At 41.4% G+C, this 19,727-nt stretch overlaps 1 protein-coding gene across 6 annotated transcripts in view; it reads left to right on the top strand.

Moving 5' to 3' along the window:
* MEGF11 (multiple EGF like domains 11) overlaps nt 1–19,727 on the top strand; it is a 312,524-nt gene that overhangs the window by 262,561 nt on the left and 30,236 nt on the right. For all 6 annotated transcript variants that reach the window (XR_012661768.1, XM_075100751.1, XM_075100754.1 and 3 more), the window contains exons 16-22: nt 1,904–2,050; nt 4,794–4,928; nt 9,107–9,235; nt 11,576–11,704; nt 12,419–12,547; nt 15,039–15,167; nt 15,318–15,551. Coding sequence is in view for 5 of the 6 variants with exons in the window: in XM_075100751.1 (XP_074956852.1) it covers nt 1,904–2,050; nt 4,794–4,928; nt 9,107–9,235; nt 11,576–11,704; nt 12,419–12,547; nt 15,039–15,167; nt 15,318–15,551 (1,032 nt within the window). In the remaining variant the exon portion in view is untranslated. The remainder of the gene's footprint in view (nt 1–1,903; nt 2,051–4,793; nt 4,929–9,106; nt 9,236–11,575; nt 11,705–12,418; nt 12,548–15,038; nt 15,168–15,317; nt 15,552–19,727) is intronic.

Raw genomic sequence — 19,727 nt, 5'->3', positions numbered from 1 at the left:
ATTTATTTACCGTTTATTGTATGACTTTTTCATTACAGAGTACTGTAGACGTGTTACATAAATGCACAGACAAAGCATTTACTGTTTAAGTAATCCAAGGTATATTTGATTTCAAAAAGAGTAGGGAAGACTATTAAAATAATAGTTTTTCTTGATTTTACTAATACAAATGTTCCTTGTCTCTTTTTGCATTCCTTTTTTTCAGATTTATTTACTTAGATATTAAGGAGTTGAGCCTGTATTATGTTTATGCTGTATTTTAATGTGTTTTTTATTAAGCTCTAACAGCACAGACCATGCCTCTTTATAAATAAAGCTATGATCATGCATTACTAGAAACCCCGTTTCAAACTGTACTTTTGCCAGACTTGGTTAAGATTTTCTAGGAAGGGACATTATAATTGTGTGATTAATCTTCAGAAAAGGGAAATTTTGGCTCTGCAGTATTTCTTACTGTATTAAGTTCAGAGATTTATAAAACCAACTTGAAACTGCACTGTAAGTGTGTTTATAATGACTTTCAGCTGATTTAATAATCCTCAAAGTTTGGTGGCTGTACAGATCACAGCTTCAGAAATACAGTCCATTACCTGTAGCATCCAGATGAAGTTATCAGAGGTGGAGGAAATTACTTGGGGTTGTATTTCTCCTTAGTGATGCACTAATCCAACCTCTGGCTGAGGCTGGGGGTCTCAGAGCCCCTGCCTCCATTTATCCCATTATGCAGTGGGGACATGTGCATGGATGATAAAGAACATCCTCATGTTGAAAGGGTAGCGAGGGCATGTGTATGCCATCAAATCTTGGTGGCGCAGTTGTAAGGCACCCGGTGTGGTAATGTTGGGAAGATTTTCAAGCCAGCCTGTGATTCATTTTTTCCGTTGTTATCAGTATCTACAGCGTGCTACTGCTAATGCCACTCCCTGCAGCTGGCAGTGCTTAATGTCTCTCTTAGTTCATGATCCCGCAAACCTTCCTCAATCCATGGAGCCCTTGATCATGCAAATAGCTCTGCTAATTGCAGGTATTGGTACTGTCTCATCCCAGTGGAGTAAAAGCCTCTCAGACAAGTAATGGTGTGCAGGATCAAATCCTTAGATTCCGTTTATGTGTGACAAGCCATGGCACAAGGGTGTTTTTAAAAGTCACCAGTTAAAACAAAACCGGTTGAAACAATGCCAGAAGCCTCATGTTAAGCTTTCTGGCTGTGTGCTTCTTTCAGTGTTTCCAAGCTTCACTTTTCATAATAATAAATATCAAACAACAACCCTGGGAATCACTGGGAGCTGGATTGGCAGGTCTCAGTCTCCATTTAACATGCAGATGATCGGCCTGTGCCCACATATGGCCACTTGCTAGATCAGAACTCGGTTCATTAACACAGAACTCGGAGAGCTCTGGGTGGATATGGGGAATGTGCATAATAACCCCAAGCCAGGAAGAGAACAATACACAGCGTCAGCGTAGAACTGAATCTACATATGTTCAAGAATCCAAACACTGCACATGTTTTTCCAGAACCCTGATTTTTCTTTTGATCTTGGTCTTCCAATTCACCACAGTTAAGTAATCAGGCTTCAATCAACTGCGTATTTCCAGCCTGGCTATTTGAGATATTTTGTGACTTTAAAGCAATTCCTGACCTTCATCTCCCAGATGACATGCAGAGTTTCTTTAACGGTGCTAAGGACTGATCAGGAGCCCACTAACACCTACAGAATTCACCTCTTTGGCATTTTCTTAATTTTCACTTTATTAAGCAGATAAAAGGATAGCTATTTCCTTTCCAGGCTCCTTTGTTTGCTGTCTGATATACTGTGAGGTATCAGTCCAGCCAAACATTTCTTTGATCAATGAACAGAGTGAGCTGTGTGAAACTTAACGTGTGCTTTTACATTTTTAGGCATCCACTGTGACAATGTATGCTCCCAGGGCCGCTGGGGACCAAACTGTTCCATCTCCTGTAACTGTGAGAACGGGGGATCCTGCTCCCCAGAGGACGGCACCTGTGACTGCGCACCAGGATACAGAGGACCCTTGTGCCAGAGAAGTAAGATTTTCCATAGCTGTGGTGGCAAAGCATTAGCAATGCTCATTTATGACACGAGACAGCCAGAGCCACAGGTTTCTGAGCTGCTTTAGCTCATGGCTTCCTGAGGGCAAAAGCTAGCCTGAAAAAATACTTTTTGATCAAGAAGTCAAGACTCTACTGCATTGAGTTGTGCCTTGTGTTTCCTCTTCTGGCCTTCCACAGCACCTGGAGGTCACAGGTGACCTGAAAGAAGGAGGAACACCTTTGCATACCAAACTTGGCAGGATCTGGGCAAAACCAGATTTGCAGTTAAGTGGTGGCAAGCTACAGGGTCCCTATTAACAGTGAGGTACGACCCATCACACAATGACAAGTGGATGAGCGTTGCCTATCAAAATAACAAGACAGTGTTTTCTTATATGCCAGAAAGAGACACAGCAGCCTGAAATAGCTCCTGTCTGATGCTCTGCTGCTACATATTAAAATGTGCCAAGGAGATAAAAATCCTCTCATTTGCTTTATCTGGGAAGCTGCATTTGCCCCTTAGGGACCCTTATTCACTGATTCAGACTACACGCAGCCTTCTTCCGGTGTAAACAAGAAATGGATTTGTCTTTCTTTTCTGCAACAGCTCGTTCTTCCTGTAAGACATTCTGCATGCCCAGTACATACATCCCCTTTGATTTTACCAGTTACACTTGACACTAGAACACACTCGTCTCTAAAAATAATTTGTAGGTGACAGTTTTTATTTAAAGCCATTATAACAATGACCTCTAGCACTGCTGTAGTTAATGGCCTATAAGCATTTCCATTATAAACCCCAATTTCCAGGTGCTTCAGCATATCTATATAGCTGTAAAACCACTCTCCAAGGCTAAAATGTGGTGCTTGGAGCTTCAGGGAATTGGGGAAGAAATTGTTTTACAAATTCAAAACCCTAAGAGTGCGAAACTTCCAGAAGTTAATAGTTTCTGACCTTTCTGAGATGAAAAAAACAGCTTAGTTTTATCAGATGATGGCATGTAGGCTACAAGAGGCAAACCATGTCCCCCAGCTTGCAACTCTGGTAATCAGGCTGCTCCCTGAGGACATTTGCTGAGGACCTAATGTGGAGAAATGTTCCTCCCCACTGGGGTGACAGCACAGGGTTCTGTGGCTGCTTCTGCTGTTGCCTTGTGTGGCTGAAATGCCTCTCTTGCACGTACAGCCAGGGAATTCAGCTTGCTCCGACCTCTTCTGCAAGATTCAGGCTCAAGACTACCTTGTGAAGAGGACACCTCTGTAGGTGAAGGTAGCTTCAGCCTGCTAAGTTTGTTCTCAGAATCATTCCCATTTTTCTCTTGGAAATTCATTTAGAAACAAAATTTAGCCTGTAAAGGGCAGTACCGGAGATGACACTCAGCCAGCTTGTTCTGTCTGTGTAATCAGGATTACATGAGACACCGGGATAGTTTACTGCTCTTAGGTCTGCAGAAATGTCTCCAGGAATGATCCAAGTTGTTTTATAGCTAGTGCACCATCAACAAACCTGTCAGCTAAGTTCCAGCTGGAAATCTGCAGTAGTGTAAGAACCTGACACCCTCTGTGAACATATAGACCAAGAGAAAAATTCTCATTCGGTGAAGAAATGGAATGGACATGATATAGTAACCACTGAGACAGGACCATATAACAGAGAATCACAGGAGTAAAAATAAAAACATATAAAGTCATTTTTACAGTTACTTACTGCAATTTAACATTTCTTTGTGCTTATCTATCGCATTCAATGCTTGGACAGTGGATGGTTTTTCATTCTATGTGTGCTTAGAAGTGACAATACGCATTTATAAACGATACTGAGCCACAATCCTGGCACTATACCCTATGTACAAGTTCTATAATAATTTCAATCCAGGTTTTAAGCAAATGAAGTACACAGTTCATGACAAGTTTTCGCAGCTATTGGATGTGATTACTGATGCAAATCAGGTGATTTTGTATGCTGTTACCGTAATTACCATTTTTAGATTCTGTTCATCACTGATGGATGCTGCTCCTGCAATGGCATGTATAAAGTGACTGTCCCAGTTGGACACAGGTATTGCACCTAATATGTTTAGAAATCAGCTTTTGACATAGCTGTTTAGATGTAAAATATCGAGAGTTTCCTAATCCGCCTTCTCTGATTTCTTAGCTTAATTTCCAAAGGAAATGGCATTCTGAGTTTTTGTTGCCTGTACACGTGTGTGAGTGTTTCTCTTCCTACCTATCTTAAAAGCTTTGGAGTATGTGTTATTAACCATACCTGCCAGTGGGCTATGAGGTCTTGAACATCTTAAACTCCCATGTTTTGTAAAAGAGTTAGCTGGAGCAGGCTAGAGAGACTCAAATGAGTGTCTTGAGGGAGACAGGCTGCTGAAAGAGCTTGGCTGTATTATTAAATAGCCAAGGGCCTACATGAGGTAGGATGGTGTGAATGTTTGAACCACAGGAGCAGTTTTACTCAGAGCTCGCACATTATTAATTGTGTTTTTTAATTAACTTTTTAATTTTAATTAATTTATTATTTATTTTAATATAATTTATTTTAATTAATTTATTAATAATTAATTGTGGAATAATCCAACAGGCTTCGTAATTTCAGCTGTTCACAAAATGGTGGTTTTATAACTTAAGAAATATTGATTTGAGATTAAGACAGAGAGAGAATGCTCAAGCTCTCAGTGATGAGAAATCTTCTGAAAACCTGTGACAGCTTATTTTGTTTTCTCTTCAGTTTGTCCCCCTGGCTTTTACGGACACCACTGCAGTCAGCCATGCCCTCAGTGTGTGCACAGCAGCGGGCCTTGTCACCACGTGTCCGGACACTGCGATTGCTTGCCTGGATTCTTTGGCGCTCTCTGCAACCAAGGTACTGAGCCCAAGGCCCCCACATGCCACCTTCTTCCCTAAGTTTCTGTGTCTGTGACTTTGCAGAAAGACTGATCACAAGGTTCCTGCCTTTTTCCCATGTTTCAGCAGCTTAGATCACAAGAAATTCTTTACTTCAGAGAGAAAATGCAAATAGGTACTTAGTCACCCTTTTGTAAATATTATATGCTCCTGCTCTCCTGCTTTCATAAATAAAACAGGTTGGCGGCTCTGTGTTGAAATGAATATGGAATGAGACACCTGCTGTAAATGTAGCAGCCATCCCATGGTTTCATTTTCCTTTCTGCTAAACCTATCATATCCTAAATGTCGATGGCACCTTCACACACTCTTTTTCAGCAGGAGGTGTAGATACCAGTTGAGGTAAAGGCCGGCTCAGGTACACCAGCCCAAACACGCATGGAACCTTATGTACATGCTTCAGGACATGACTGGGAATAGCTAAAATCATGTGCACCCAAACACAGGTACCGGAGACAGAAAAATTTGCAATGAGGCAGGGAAAGTGAGTTAATTTTCACAGCTGAAGAGTAGCTTCAACTCCCCCTAATGTCCATGACCTTTCTGTACCTTTGAAAGTTATTCCGCTCTTAACCACAGGTTTCTTTTTCAGTTTTATCCTAAAAATGCCAACAAAACCATCGCAGTATTCTGCAGAGCCTCAGTTATTGCATACTACTGTGGGCATTTTCTACATAGAGATTTAAAAGAGATTATTTGTAATGGCCGCTGCCCTTGTGAAGTCACCGTCCCTGTCAAAATAGAACTAACACTTTTTAATGACCTGCTTTTCAGTAAGTTAGAAATTGCAGACAGCACTTATGCAAAATCATTAAACACAGATTAAGTATAACCGTGTTTTCTTTTTCCGGTGCTATATAGTCAACTAAACATTATACCAATTAATTTATTAAAATGAACATATTTCGGTGGATTTGTCCGTTTTATGTGAAAAGTTAGCCAGATTTCAAAGTGTAAGCAGGGCTAATTATCCTCTTAAGAAAACTATTTTATTTTTGCTTAGATGTTCAGCACTTCTGGTTTTACTTTGAAACGTTGATCTATCCAGCAAATTAATTTTAAAATATTCATGTCCTAATTAAAATCAATTTGTGTTGCAGTTTGTCATAATGAGTTAGCATGTAACTTTATTTTGTAGAAAGAAAAGTGCTAATTAATGTTTTTCATTAGAAAAACGTGAAACGAAGATTTCACTTCTGAATTTTCATCTCCTTGTGCCGCCTCTTTACTGGCAGTACGAACGTTCTGCCATCAGCTGCCATCAGCAGCACGCACATGCGAGGAGCTGTGTGACCCCCGAAATTGCACGGGTTGGCGTGGTTGTGCTAAGGGTTCGGAGCAGCAAACAGCTAAGCAGCTGTTTTATGAATATCTTTCACAATCATGTAGAAGATGGATTGATAATAACTTGTTATCGCTGCTAGAACACACCTGACATCCCACAGGGACTTTCAGAGTCCCACTTCAGAGCTTTTACAGCTAATTAACATCGCTGTCTGCATTGTACAATCAGATTGCTCCTGAAGAAAGAGGTATTAGTCCTTACCTCACAACTTTGTTTAAAAATGTTTGAGACATTTGAAAAAGGGCTTCTGTTTGGATCTCACACCTTTACAAGAGAGTCACCGTGTCAATCCACAGCGAGGTTACTTCAGTTAATGAGAACAGCCATTTCGGCAGGATCGGTTTTGTAGTCCTTCTGCGTTGGCATTCTGGAGGGCATCATACTGTTTCACTGAGCTGAGAGGTGCTCACATGGCAGGAACCCCGCCCCCAGCTCTCACTGTGTGGAACCGAAGCATTTCTTTTATCAAGTATGTTGCCTTTGTCAGCATCGGTGTTTGGATCACAAATCTTTTCCTGATTCATTAGTATTCCATGTTGCAGTGCTTAGCAGCTCCTATTTTAAGTAAGTCTTTTGAGAGCTATTTTTTTGTACGTATGAAAAATCCAGCCTTCATTTAGGTGATGTTATCTGTCTCCATCTTAAAGATGCAATAAAAATATTGCATTGCACCGCTCTATGTAGAGCATCAGAACTGAATAACGGTGTAGCATGTATGAGAACCTAGGCTGACAGATCATTTTAGTTTTTGCTTTTGCTGTGATGCGAGGGCTTTTCTTCCCTTCTCTTTCTCTTTGTGTCTGACTATTGTTCTTTTCATTGTGCCTGTATATTCTGTTTAGTTTTATCTCTTTTCAGTTAGAGAACGATTCTGTTTAGCACATAATTTGAAAGCCAAACCCAACTTTATCCACTCCTACAGATAAGTCCATAGAATATATAAATGCAAGCAGAAAACAATAGTATGCCATAGGTTTCTGCCATAGTGGGAGTAGAGGGTGGCGTATTGTACAAAAACAAATGAATCAGCTCAGGATCTCGGTCTGCGACTGATTCACAGTCAGGATAGATTGAGGTCACCTGCAGAGACTACATATGAGAAAGTGAGAATGGCTGAAGTAGTAAAACTGTTGCATAATTCATTGAAGTGCCTTAATCACTTTTTTGACATCACTATTATTTACCAGGATACAAGTCCGACTCCATTTGTTACGTTCTTTGCAAAGACGGACTCTATGTTTTATCTTGTTTTGAAAATACATCTGTTTTTGTCAGGGAACACAGCCAATAAGAGCACAGAAATTAAACATTTCATTCATTACTGAGCAGAGCTCTCCATCAACCTTAACGTTAAAGATTTCCAATAATTTGGTGGGAGGTTGAAGATCTACGTGTCTATTAGTTTTATGTCACTGGGCTTAGTCTGTTACAAGATAACACTGAAAAAAAATTACGGAGTTTCTTTTCTTCCAACTTCAGGAGTAAGCTGGGCGGACCCACAGGAATAGAGCCTGATTTTGTCAGGATGCAGCATAACTGTTTAACGACTCTCGGTTGAACGTGTATATATAATATATGGAAACCACCATTCGCAAACCTAACTGAACACTTACTAGAGCAAAGGGTGCTGGAGATGAATAGCTGGACCGATGCCAAAGGACAAGCATGACATTTTACCGATCGGATATGTGATTTATTTGTGGGAGTAGTCTTCCTCCAGGCTTATATGGTAAAAATACTTACGGAAGGAGTAGTCTTGCTCCTGGTTTACTCTCCACTTGCATGATTGGATTCTGTGAGGTGCTGGGAGCCTGCCTCCCATCAACATTGCTGAAAGCTGATCTTTAGCAAAACCTAGTGTATTTAGTGGCAAAGGGCATCTTCTTCCCTCACCACCATTTGATCCAGAAGGAATCAGGACAGTGATGAGGTAGGTACACTAGCGTACCCCATACTGCAGTGCTGCGTCGTGCATGGTGCATTTTGTGGTGCTGGTGGGATAGCAGAGGAAAGGACTACAGCTCTTTCAGTCTCTCCTTGCAAGCTCATCTGCCACCAGTCATTACATGGGCACTGGCCTCCTAGTGCAATACCCTGGCTAGTACGCCAGGCCATCACATCAGGCAGTAAGGTTTGCAGCTTTTGGTCCATTTTTACTGTCATTATCAGTCGTACAATATGTTCTAGCGACAGACCTGAAAGTAAGAGTCCCCAGTGCCCTCCATCTTCTTGAGACTTCTTCACTAGGCTGATATTTAGCCTCAAATGTTCCTTTCCTGTTTTTCTTGTTCTCATTGTTGAAGTTGTAATCCTCTGAGCCAGTGTGGATCCCTATTTCAGGGCTTGCGCCAAGGCACCCCCTTGGCCAAGTCCCCGGATCAATCCCTTCTAGGCACTTACTTGTGTTTGCTGCTGCTCTTTGAATTCTCCTCAACTTTATTGTTCTCTTCCTCTCCCAATAACCGTTACTCCCTGTTTTGTCTCTCCTCTTTTCATCCTTCCATAATGCCTTTCAATAATTGTAATCGTCTAACTATGTTAGATTCATTTGCCAGCAGAAAAACGGATTCCAAGATGACTTTTTCCTGTTGTTTTTATGCCTGGGATGTAAGCAAACAAAATGAACTTGAATACTTTCTGCCTTCCCTTTCTTTCCAGAAGAATTTTGCCCATTTGGCTTCAGCAAAGAAAAATGCTGTAATTACTTTTTTCTCTAACTGCTAAATGTTAAGTCCTATGACTTCCTCTTACTCATTATGAAGAGCCTTCAGTAAACTGCCTTATATTTTCAGTCTGCCCCAGTGGAAAATACGGGAAGAACTGTGCCGAGGTCTGTCAGTGCACCGAGAACGGGACGTGCAATCCTATTGATGGATCGTGCCAGTGTTTTCCAGGCTGGATAGGGACAGACTGCTCCCAGAGTAAGCAAAGTGTTATTTTTCCACCTCCGCTTTAAAATAACATATTTTCCTGTTTAGTGTTTTCTGAAAGTTAGAGACAGATTCTGGGGAAATCCCTGAAGTATTAACAGCAGCCAGTGCCGTACTCTCTTTATAGCTTATTTCTTTTAATTAATCTAAGTTAGCTTTGGCTTGAATTAGTTTCTGCATTTGGAATTTGCAGAAGCCATTACTAGCTTCTATTACAGGAACGGGAGGTCACAAACTCTTATCAGAAAAGAAGCCTCCATGCTCCCTTTTAATTTCTAGCTGGATTCTCTTTTATTTATTTTTTGAAATCATTTTCTTTCAGCTATTACATTAGAAATTATTAACCAGTAAATGTTTTCATGTACCAAGTCCCCAGAATTGAGAAATTAGGCAGCTGAAATATTTCCATTAAATGTAATTTAATTGTAAAAGTCAATGTGGGCTTTGAGGGATAGAGGATTTTTTCTTCAAAATTACCCAGGTAGAAGATTGGCATTTGCTGATCCCAAAGTGTCATTTCCTGAGAGCATCCCTTAATTGAAGATAGATCACAGAGGGAAGCAATATCCTATCATTCAGAAATGTTACTTCATATTCAGGATACAACTAGCATATTAGACAGCATTCCAGAGTAAAATATATTAAACTTCAAGTGATAAAGTAGGAATCGGATAAAAACAGACGGCTGTAATTTTACTTTTATTGTATGTCTTCCACAGGCAGAATATTGCTGTCACTCAAAAATTGAAAAAAAAAAAAAGAAAAAAAGAAAAAAAAAAGACAGAAGGCTCCACGGTTTCTTCATTATATTTAGCCATGTAATTGGGAAATGATGGTTAGTTTCTGTTAACCTTGAAAAAAGATGGTTTTTCTTACAGAATGAGCCAGGCCAGTTCAGCAGCAACAATTCCCAGTTTAGCAGGCAGAAGGACGTGGCGGTAGCTACTTTGTGTTTTGGATGAACAAAGCGGGAACCTGACTGTTTCCTCAGTTACCTTCTCGTAAAGGAAGTGTAAATCTCCCAACGTGAACCTGGCCTCACACCAGGCTCCTGTCGGAACCTGGCCTCGCATACCCTGAGCTATTTCGGTCAGACCTCCCTCCGCACCAGTTAACCTGGAATGACCGAGAGACGGAGCTGCAAAGGACATAATTCAAGCTCCAGCTCCAGAGCCAGTTCTGGAGACACTAACAGACTCTGCAGCTCTAGCTTACAAAGGCATTGTAAAAGTATTTTTGGTTGCTTATAGCATGAATACTTTAGGTCAAAGCCCGTTCAGCTTTACATTGTGTGAGTTCAGTGACCTTTTGTTTGATTTACGTCATAGCAGGGGTTTTTTTGCTATTCATTCTGGCTTTAGAGATGTCTGTCATATGCCAGAAACTTGCATTTATCGTCAGAACTGGAGCCAATGGCATACATGGAAATAGGCACGATTTCTGTACTTTCAGGTTTCCTGGGAACCATGCCTTGTTAATTCATGTCTTTAATAGGAAGCAATGGAAAGTGCTTTTTAAAGCAAAAATATAGTTGTTATATTGAAGGGTTATCATCATTTTGGATCTTTTAGTCTGGCACTAATAACTGTAACTTACTGCATTCATTTTTGGAAGGAGGCTTAAAATAACTTTTGAAAATGTATTAATATTGTACTTGTTGAAATATATAATAGACCTGGGGATTTTAATTTAATATTAACCCCATCAACAAAAGCAATCTGATTTTGTAGAAGGGAATTCATACACTAAGAAGTTTTCTTTACATTTTTACATAATTTGAGTAGCACTCTGTGCTTCAAATGAATGCGGTAATTTTAGTAGTTGATTGTATGGCAAAAGTAAACCATGAATATCTGTGCTTTATTATGCAAGAATTCCAGAATATCAAGAAGAAAATTAAATTACCTCCATATCTTAAAACCCTGTCTAAATTATTTTCACTGATAATGACGGTAAGGCGGGGAGAGTGGCTAGAGCACTTAGAGTAATGTAGTTTCGAGGGTCGCCGGTTCAGTGATTCTCCTCGCGCACGTGCAGCAAAGGCCTGGTCCTGCCGCCTGACCTGCACGGGGAAGAAATCCCTCGTGCCGGGGCTTGACAGCGAGGGTGAGGCTGCAGGTTGGCACCTGGGTGTGCAGAGCAGTCGTTGGCTTGGAAGAACCGGTCATTGTCAGGGAGTCGCTGCAGCGATGCCAAGCTCTGCAGTGCGAAGTTCCGCCTTTGCTGGTGTCTCACAGGTTCTCCCTTCATCGGCGCTCCTCCGCAGCACTAACGCACTTTCATCGCTTTTTTTTTTTTTTGTCAGCTGACAAATCTTTTTTATTTTCATAGCTTGTCCCACTGGTTTTTGGGGCCCTGATTGCTTTCATTCATGCAACTGCCACAACGGAGCAATGTGCAGCCCTTACGATGGAGAATGTAGATGTACTCATGGTTGGACGGGGCTCTACTGCACTCAGCGTAAGCCTTTCAAAGACACTGTTGTGCCAGGGAATCTGTTGTATGTGCTGCTACCTCGTGTCTCTTCCAAGTATTGCAGTCTCCCCTGTTAAACCACCTGCTTCTTGCTTGTGATACCGTCACACCACCCCGAAGAAAAGAGCCCTGAAGCTTTTCAAGGGGTATTTTTTATCCCTTTGGCAGTCGATAAAGGAGGGGACCAATCATTTAGGTTATTGAGTCATTGTCAGAATTTACACAGTCTATGTCCCTGCTTGCTAAAGGCCCAGTATATGCGGTCTGATTTAGGAAAATATTTGAGGTTTCTCACCCTAGTGCCAAATCACCAGCACTGTCCGAAAGAGGACATCAAATTCTGATGAGCCTTTTAAGAAGGCTCTTTCATTTGCAAGTAATTGATCGATCTCTGGCCTTCTAGAGAGTTTCTGTTTAGCCATCTTCTTTCACTTCTTGAAAATGTAGTTTGTATAGATGGGTCAAGTTTTTCATTCTTCTGAAACACTTAAGGGGCAATTCTGTAAGATATGAGAAACACTACTGCAAGAAAATTGGCTGTCGGAGTATCTCTGCTTTTAGATGATCGAATAAATGTGATTAAATATACAGAGGCTGAAAATCCATAGATTTATAGGCCTATATATTTTGTGCTGATAATGCATCTGAGTTTGTGTTTCAGCTTATTTCTTAGTCTTCCCTTATTCTGATTCCTGAAAGGTTGCCCAGCTGCTTTTTATGGAAAAAACTGTGCCAATGTTTGTCAGTGTCAGAACGGAGCGGACTGTGACCACATCACTGGCCAGTGCACGTGCAGGACTGGATTTACAGGCAAACAATGTGAGCAAAGTAAGTAGCAACATGACTTCATTTTCCTGTTTCTCGGGGGTGGGGGTGTACTTCAGAATTCTTTGCAGAAAGAGGCTCTTAAATGAGGTGTTGCTGTTGGTAAGACAGGGACCCCAGGCACCTTATATAACCCACAGGGAGCAGAAGGCATCTCTGGAAAGCTGGACAGTCTGTTTAAGCATAAAGTAATGGAGTGAATCCTCTGCAAGTTAGGCCTTTCCATTCCCAGCCTAAAGTTAGGCGAGATAAAAGCAAGTCACTGCACACAGTGCCGACCAGATGTAGCCTTCCCGAGCAACTTGCACCTAATGAACAGAAAAACACAAGCTGCATCATGCCTTGCTAACGCTGAGAACAGCAGCATCACGTTTCCCTAGGCACAAAGGGAGGCCAAAGGGTTAAAAAAAAGAAGTCCTTTCTGTTCTCCCTTCCAAGGAATATTGGGGGTTTCTTGCAGAAGTTGTTAGGCTACAGATGTGGACCAAATAAAGAATCATCTTTACAATGGAAACAGTCAAGGAAAAAATCTTGCTTGCCATTTTTGGGAAGATCTGTGTTTAACCTGTGTAGTGAGCAAGCGGTTAACAATGAACTTCAATTACCTTGCAAGGGTACTGACATATCTTACTGTAATTGTTGTCAATGCCTTGGTGGCATATTTAGCACACCGTGCCAAATGGCTTTTTTTAAGAACAAAGAATTAGGGTAGTGGAAACTGTACGTGCTGTAGTTGAATAATTACCTGTTTGTCCAGTATAGTAAATCAAAAGAAAATTCTCACGCACTTGGATTCTAAACGCAGGGTGAAATCCATCTCACCTTACCAAGGCACTAACTCCACAGGGGTTTGTTCCTTTCTTTTGGCAGTAAGGTAACACGGTAACGTTCCTGCTAGAATTGCAAGTCAAAGCTTCTTAACTGAAGCTTACTACAGGGATCTTTATGAAAGTATTTGTACATATAAGTAAATTCATTAACATCTTTTCTTTTTGCCCATACTGCATTCAGCAAAGCATGTATTTCAGGACCAAATTTGCACACTGGGGGGGGATTACATATGGCACCCCTCTATGAGTGGCCAACTTACTGTGAATTTGTGTACACCCTTACTGCAACCATAAATAAAATAGGAAACTACGAAGTTCCGTAACAGAACGGCATCATAGCAGATTTTGTACAAGAAGCTACGTTTATAATTTGACCTTTGTACAAAGCCTGAGGCTTTCTTTTCTATCCAAATTATGAATGTATTTATTTATTTGTTTGTCTACTATTTAATCTAAAAGTCTCTCTTCATTACGGCTCCTTCCTTCTCAAAATGCTGCTGAACGGGCAGTCACACCGCATTGCAGATGAAAAGCCTAAATGCAGACATCGTTTCTGTGGTGCAGTCCAAAAATTTAGGCCTTATTCATTTTAAGTAGGCTACAGGTTAACATCAGAATGAGCATTTATTGTAATAATTGTACTTTTCCTTGTTTGGGGCCCTGCAGATGGAAGAAAGAGATAAAACTTTAATACTCTCTGCCAATCATTATACAGATACTGGCTACTATTCGTTACTTAATATTAAATTTTGGCTACTAGAAGTTACTTAGAGAATGTCATTGGGAAGATATAGTCACACTGTGCGGAACATTTGCAGTGACACACAAGAACTCACATCTTAAAACAAACTATATATATTCTAAAGAATCATAGCAAGTGTGCATCCATTCTATAATGCATCTTCTCCGTGGAAAGAAGTAGGATGTGACGGAAGCTGTTTCTTTCAATTTATTATTGAATAGTGCCTCAAGAAGTATAGTAAGCTGCCTACAGATTTATTGTAATAGCCCATCATGGTAATTGTGTGAATAAATTTCTCAGCTGGACACTCAATCATTTTGTCTTTGATAGAAATACAAAGACAGGGTAGAAATTCCTTCTAAATTAGGAATCCTAATACAGAAGCAGAGCAACTCAAACCATTCAGACGCTCAGTTCCATAATTCCACCTACAACGTTATATTCACCTTCTAGCACTAGTAGGGATAAGTATGAAAGCATGCGGGGTTTGTTTTGGTAAAAGTCTATTGTGTTCATATAAAGGTACATTCAAACTTTTCTTTGCAACTACCTCCATGAAAAAAATATGCAGAGTTGGTGGAGGATGCTGTGCTCTTTCAAGCTGTTGTCTACAGCTTCTGAGCCCTGTTAAATTCTGTGTCCTTGTAATATATATCAAGCCTTTTAAAGTCTCTGTACATACTATTGGTTTCATCCCTGTGAAGTCTTGTATGACTTTTCCAGAAAGTTACAACTTAGTAAGTAATACCCCAAATTGTACATGAAATATATTTTTCTCCTGCATAATAGTAATCTAACACTAGGGTGTTATCCTAGAGACGCTGAAACCAGGGTTACTTTTCTACTGAATTTTCCATGGCAACGTTTCACCCATTCCTGAAAAAAGTAGAATTCTTTCCACTCTTTTTCTTTGGCTTCCCAGAGTGCTCACCAGGAACATTTGGGTATGGTTGCAAACAACTGTGTGAATGCATGAATAATGCTACGTGTGACCATGTCACAGGTACTTGCTACTGCAGCCCGGGCTTCAAAGGAATCCGATGTGATCAAGGTACAGTGAAATTCCACCTGTAAAATAGCTCTCTCTCTCTCGTTCTTTCTCTCTCTTCCCCTCCATTGATGTACTTGCTTTAAAAAAATAGTATTTAAAAAATGAAATGCATGATTCAATTTACAGTGTGTTATGAATTACTTTTAACAGCGGCTCTTATGATGGAAGAATTAAACCCCTATACTAAAATTAGCCCTGCTCTTGGATCAGAGAGGCACTCAGTGGGAGCAATCATTGGAATTATTATTCTCCTTCTAATTATTATGGTCTTGCTGGCACTGTTTGTGTGGTATCGACGGAAACAGAAGGAGAAGGGCCATGACATGCCAAGCGTATCTTATACTCCAGCCATGAGGATGACTAATACAGATTACTCACTTTCTGGTAAGGGTCTTTTTATGTTAATCAAATACAGACTTATATTCCTTTATGTTGGGGAAATACAAGCTTCTGTAATGTATAACATGCGTTGTTTAGCCTCAAAAATAATGACACTTCTGTTCTTCCCCTGAATACTATGATCTTTTAACACTTGACAGGGACAGGAAAGCAAATATAGCTTAAAAGTGGTTTAAGCTGCTTTATATACGAAAGTTTACTTAATACGATACAGGATATACCTAGGCAAGAAATATGTCGCGTGGAATACATCAACTCTATTTTTTAAACCAGCTGCATTCCTATTGCAGCGCAGAGAAGTTTTCCCTTTGTGAAACCTTCAGAAGATGATTTTTTTTTTTCTTGAGCAAAGGGATTGACTGGGTCAATCATAAGGTTTTATTTTTGTCGATGTTGCAGTTTGTGATTTGAGGGGTCCTATTCGCTGTCACTTTCTTCTGTGTGCAGACCAATCCCTGTCGTCTGGGCAGCTGGTGTGAATTTCTTCACAGGAGCTGATGAAAGCAGGAGAGAGGAAGAGGAAGGCTCTTTGAGATAAAAAAAAAGTCATACTGAGATCACATTTCTTGCTTCTTTCTATCTTCTGCCACTGCTGTACAGGACAGCTTTTCTTGATGGATTGGCTAAACTTTGGAGGATGTGAGCTCCTTTTTAATGCTGTCATTCTTCTTCGTTCCTCAATAGCCAATATCAGATAGGATGCCAGACAGGAGATGGCTTTACTTCCTTCTTGTTTCCTCCAATCTGTCCCTAGTGGGGAGCTCTTCGGGGTTTGGTGCCCTCTGATTGCAGTTCAATTCTTCACTTCCCTTTACATGGCTGAAACTGTAAGTCCAAGTCCAAGTAAATGCAAGCTCATGAAACAGGCAGAGGTTGGAGGTTGGAGCTCTGCTTTCCCAGTCCTGCATTGCCTTTTTCTTTCTGCTTTCTAGTCAAAATGCACGAGGCCCAGCCACTCGTTGCTGGCTCTGACTTGGCTCCTGTGCTGTCTCAGGGAGGCATGGCTGGACGCTTCATTCTGGACTTCCCTGACCAAGATGCACCTGGAAAGAACCTCTCCCACCGAGGCAACGATATTAGTGCCTGGCTACAGCTAGGACTTAATCAAGGACTTTCTGTCATGGCACCATGACTTTGGCCCTCATATCATGCAATGGTCCTCATATCAAAAGAGTTTCCTGCAATGGTGTATCACACATCAGGGGCTGTCTGCTGAACACCATTTCCTAAACTCATATTTAGACCACTCAGGCCTACGCTAGAGCATTCCTTCTTCTGATAGCTACAAGATAGGGATAAAAAATGAGCCTTGGACTTCCTCCCATTGCCCCTGATTTTTGCATTTTAGCTTTGCAGGCTTTTGGTTAAGCTGCCCATTTGGGTAAAAAATGTCTGAAAGTGTTGCCAGAGAGGGCTCATCTGATCCTTGGCTAGTTGCCAGTACAATTTGGCCTGAAATTTGTCATTTCAACATCATTTGAGGAGCCAGACCGTCAACGGGCAGAAGACAACTGTGGCACATCTGAGCAGCAGTGAGGCTCCGAGTTCCGAGGGAGCAGATCACAGCCTCTGGCATGGCAAAATGTTCTGAACTTCTCAGTGATCCATTTCTTTCATATTGGCACTTCATCCATTTATTTACAAATCCTGCTACACCTCATTTATTTCTGTGCTTTTCCAGTTAATGTATGTGCAACCCAGCATGCTTAAGAGGCACTACTTTAAAATTTCAAAATAAGGAGAGGACTGTTGCTGAGGTTGGGAGTTCCTGCCTGGAGTAATTGAGCTTCTCCTTTCAGACAAGGGAACAAAAATCCTGTGGTTGTTTTTTCTCCATATTTTACCATGAATGCAGACTTCCCAGCTGACCTGATGGTATCCGAGTCTGACACTCTGCAAGAAATGTGAAAAAAGGCTAAAGCTGAGAAAGGATATTCTCGTTCTTCAAAGTTAACATAGAGAGGAAACCATTACATTTGAAGACATTGGCAGCCCAGGGCTATCCTTGCTGGTTATGTCTTTGTGGGCACTGCATCTCCCTATCCAACGGTCGCCACATTCCTTTCAGGTGCAGCCACCTACCCCAGAGCTCCTGATGCCACGTGATACTTAAGTACTTGAGAAAAAAATATATCTTAGGGATGGCTGAAGTCCTGGATGCATGGTAAATATCTGAGGGATCACATCCTTCAGCTGCATTGAACATGGGATGTCTTCTGGTCCTTGGGCAATGACAAGTTAATTCTTGCCCTTGCGGCATTGCTGCTGTCTGTCAGCTCAGTTTGTAAAAAACCTGATGTGCCAGGTCCTTGCAATCCCGAGCAGCACCGGGTCAGTGCTGTCGTATGGGCTTCTCTCGAAAGAAATTGGATGTTTCCTTCCTGTTCATCTCAGTCAGTGATGGGGGATGCAGAGACTGGGCCTTTTCTTTCTTTCTTTGTGCAGTCCTTGTAGCAATATAAATTTTATCATTCAGGAAGCTGCAGCTGAGTGGGGTCAGCCATCTCTTTCTGGAGGTCACAAGAATAGTTTTCTTCCTGCCTCCCCCTTGAAAAACTCTATCTCAGCGTGGAGAGGAAGACTAAGAAGTTAGAAATCACACTGCTCCATCTTCATCTCATCGTAAGTTGTCTGCAGGTATCAGCAGTGTTTCAGGTTTTGGTCTTTGTTTTAGAAGGGCATTTACAAATTCTAGACAAGGGCTTCTGAAAGCTCCCTGCCGCATTCTGACTCTCCTCCAGTACGTTCTCTTACTGAAACTTTCTACCCACCAGTAACCTTCCCAGCTTTGGCCTTACCAATGCTGCTTTCAGCCTTTCACTTCCACAGAGCAGAAAGATAGAAAAAGGTGCTGACATGCATCTTCCCCAGCAGAAAATGGGGAGATGACTACCAAGACAAGATCAGAGATAAGAATTAGAGATTCATAGCATGGCTGGGCAGCAAGAACACGTGTGTATATGGGTGCATGCGTGCCTTGTGCATTGCAGAGGACACTGAAGGGACAGTAGCAGTATTACGCAGAGGTAGCAGGGATTTCAACCTTCACCTGTGGATTGAGGGCAGAATACTGTGGACATGTACTTGTGCAATTAATATAATCCCACATAAATCCATGGACTTCAGCAGGAATTCCACCTGAACGATGACTGCAGTATCCAGCCCTATAGGTGTCATAATGACACATATATGAACCTGAATCACCACTGTTATTTTGCTTGTTTACTCTTGTTAGGGTAGTGTTGATGTTGTTTCTGAATAGAGTCACCCATGCAGATCCCTAGCTCCTGGAGACAGTAGATTCTTCCAGCACATTAATTTATTTTTGGAGGATGTTTTTAGTCTTTACATCTTCAGCTCTTCTGATGCGCATAATCCGTGCATATGTGTGAGAGAGATTATAAGGAAGGGGAACCCCCTGGGCAGCCCTTAGACTCTTTTGCAGTTGTGGATGAAGGATGTGGCAGCAAAACACACGCTCTGCCCAGCAGCCAGTGGCCAAAGAAAACCATCCATGCTGGGAGAACTTAACCACAGCACATGGATCTGAAAGCAGACTTTCCCAAATAAGCCTGAAATCAAAATGGTGCTCCCCAGCATGACAACAGTACGCTGCATCCAACAAAGGGTTTTAAAGTGCATGTTGTTTGATTCAAGGAGATGGGGACAGAAGGGAAAACGATGCAATAGTGCTGGAGAGCAGCAGTGATTTCTTTTCAGGACTTTCACAAAGACTTGGTTATGGGCTGAAGTGATGCTTGAGGTCTTATCATGGTCTTAAGCAACTTTCTGATATGGGTGAATCTTATGCTGAGAGCCAAAACCTAAGCAAAGCTCAATAGAAATAGAGCGTCATGGATCCTGCAGCTTAAATAAGACATTTAGAGAAATGATCCTGCAGGTGACGTGTAGTAGGAGGTGGCAGAGTGTACCCTCCTGCTTGGAGTCTTCATCCACCCCACTGACAATCTGTATAAGTGGCAAAAATCCACACAAAATGAAAAAGAAAACAGTTCCATTTTGTAGCTTGAGATATCTGGGTTTGTATTTACTGCAGAGTGCTTACATATTCCCTTTTTTCATGGTTGGCCTTATGCCCAGTTTCCACACTACACAGTCCTGCTGCCACTGCAAGATGGGGACCAATGCTCTTTGTGTCAC

The sequence above is a fragment of the Phalacrocorax aristotelis genome, chromosome 7 (genome assembly GCF_949628215.1).
Source record: "Phalacrocorax aristotelis chromosome 7, bGulAri2.1, whole genome shotgun sequence".
NCBI classification, from domain to species: Eukaryota; Metazoa; Chordata; class Aves; order Suliformes; family Phalacrocoracidae; genus Phalacrocorax; species Phalacrocorax aristotelis.
This window is presented reverse-complemented; position numbering and strand designations above follow the sequence as displayed.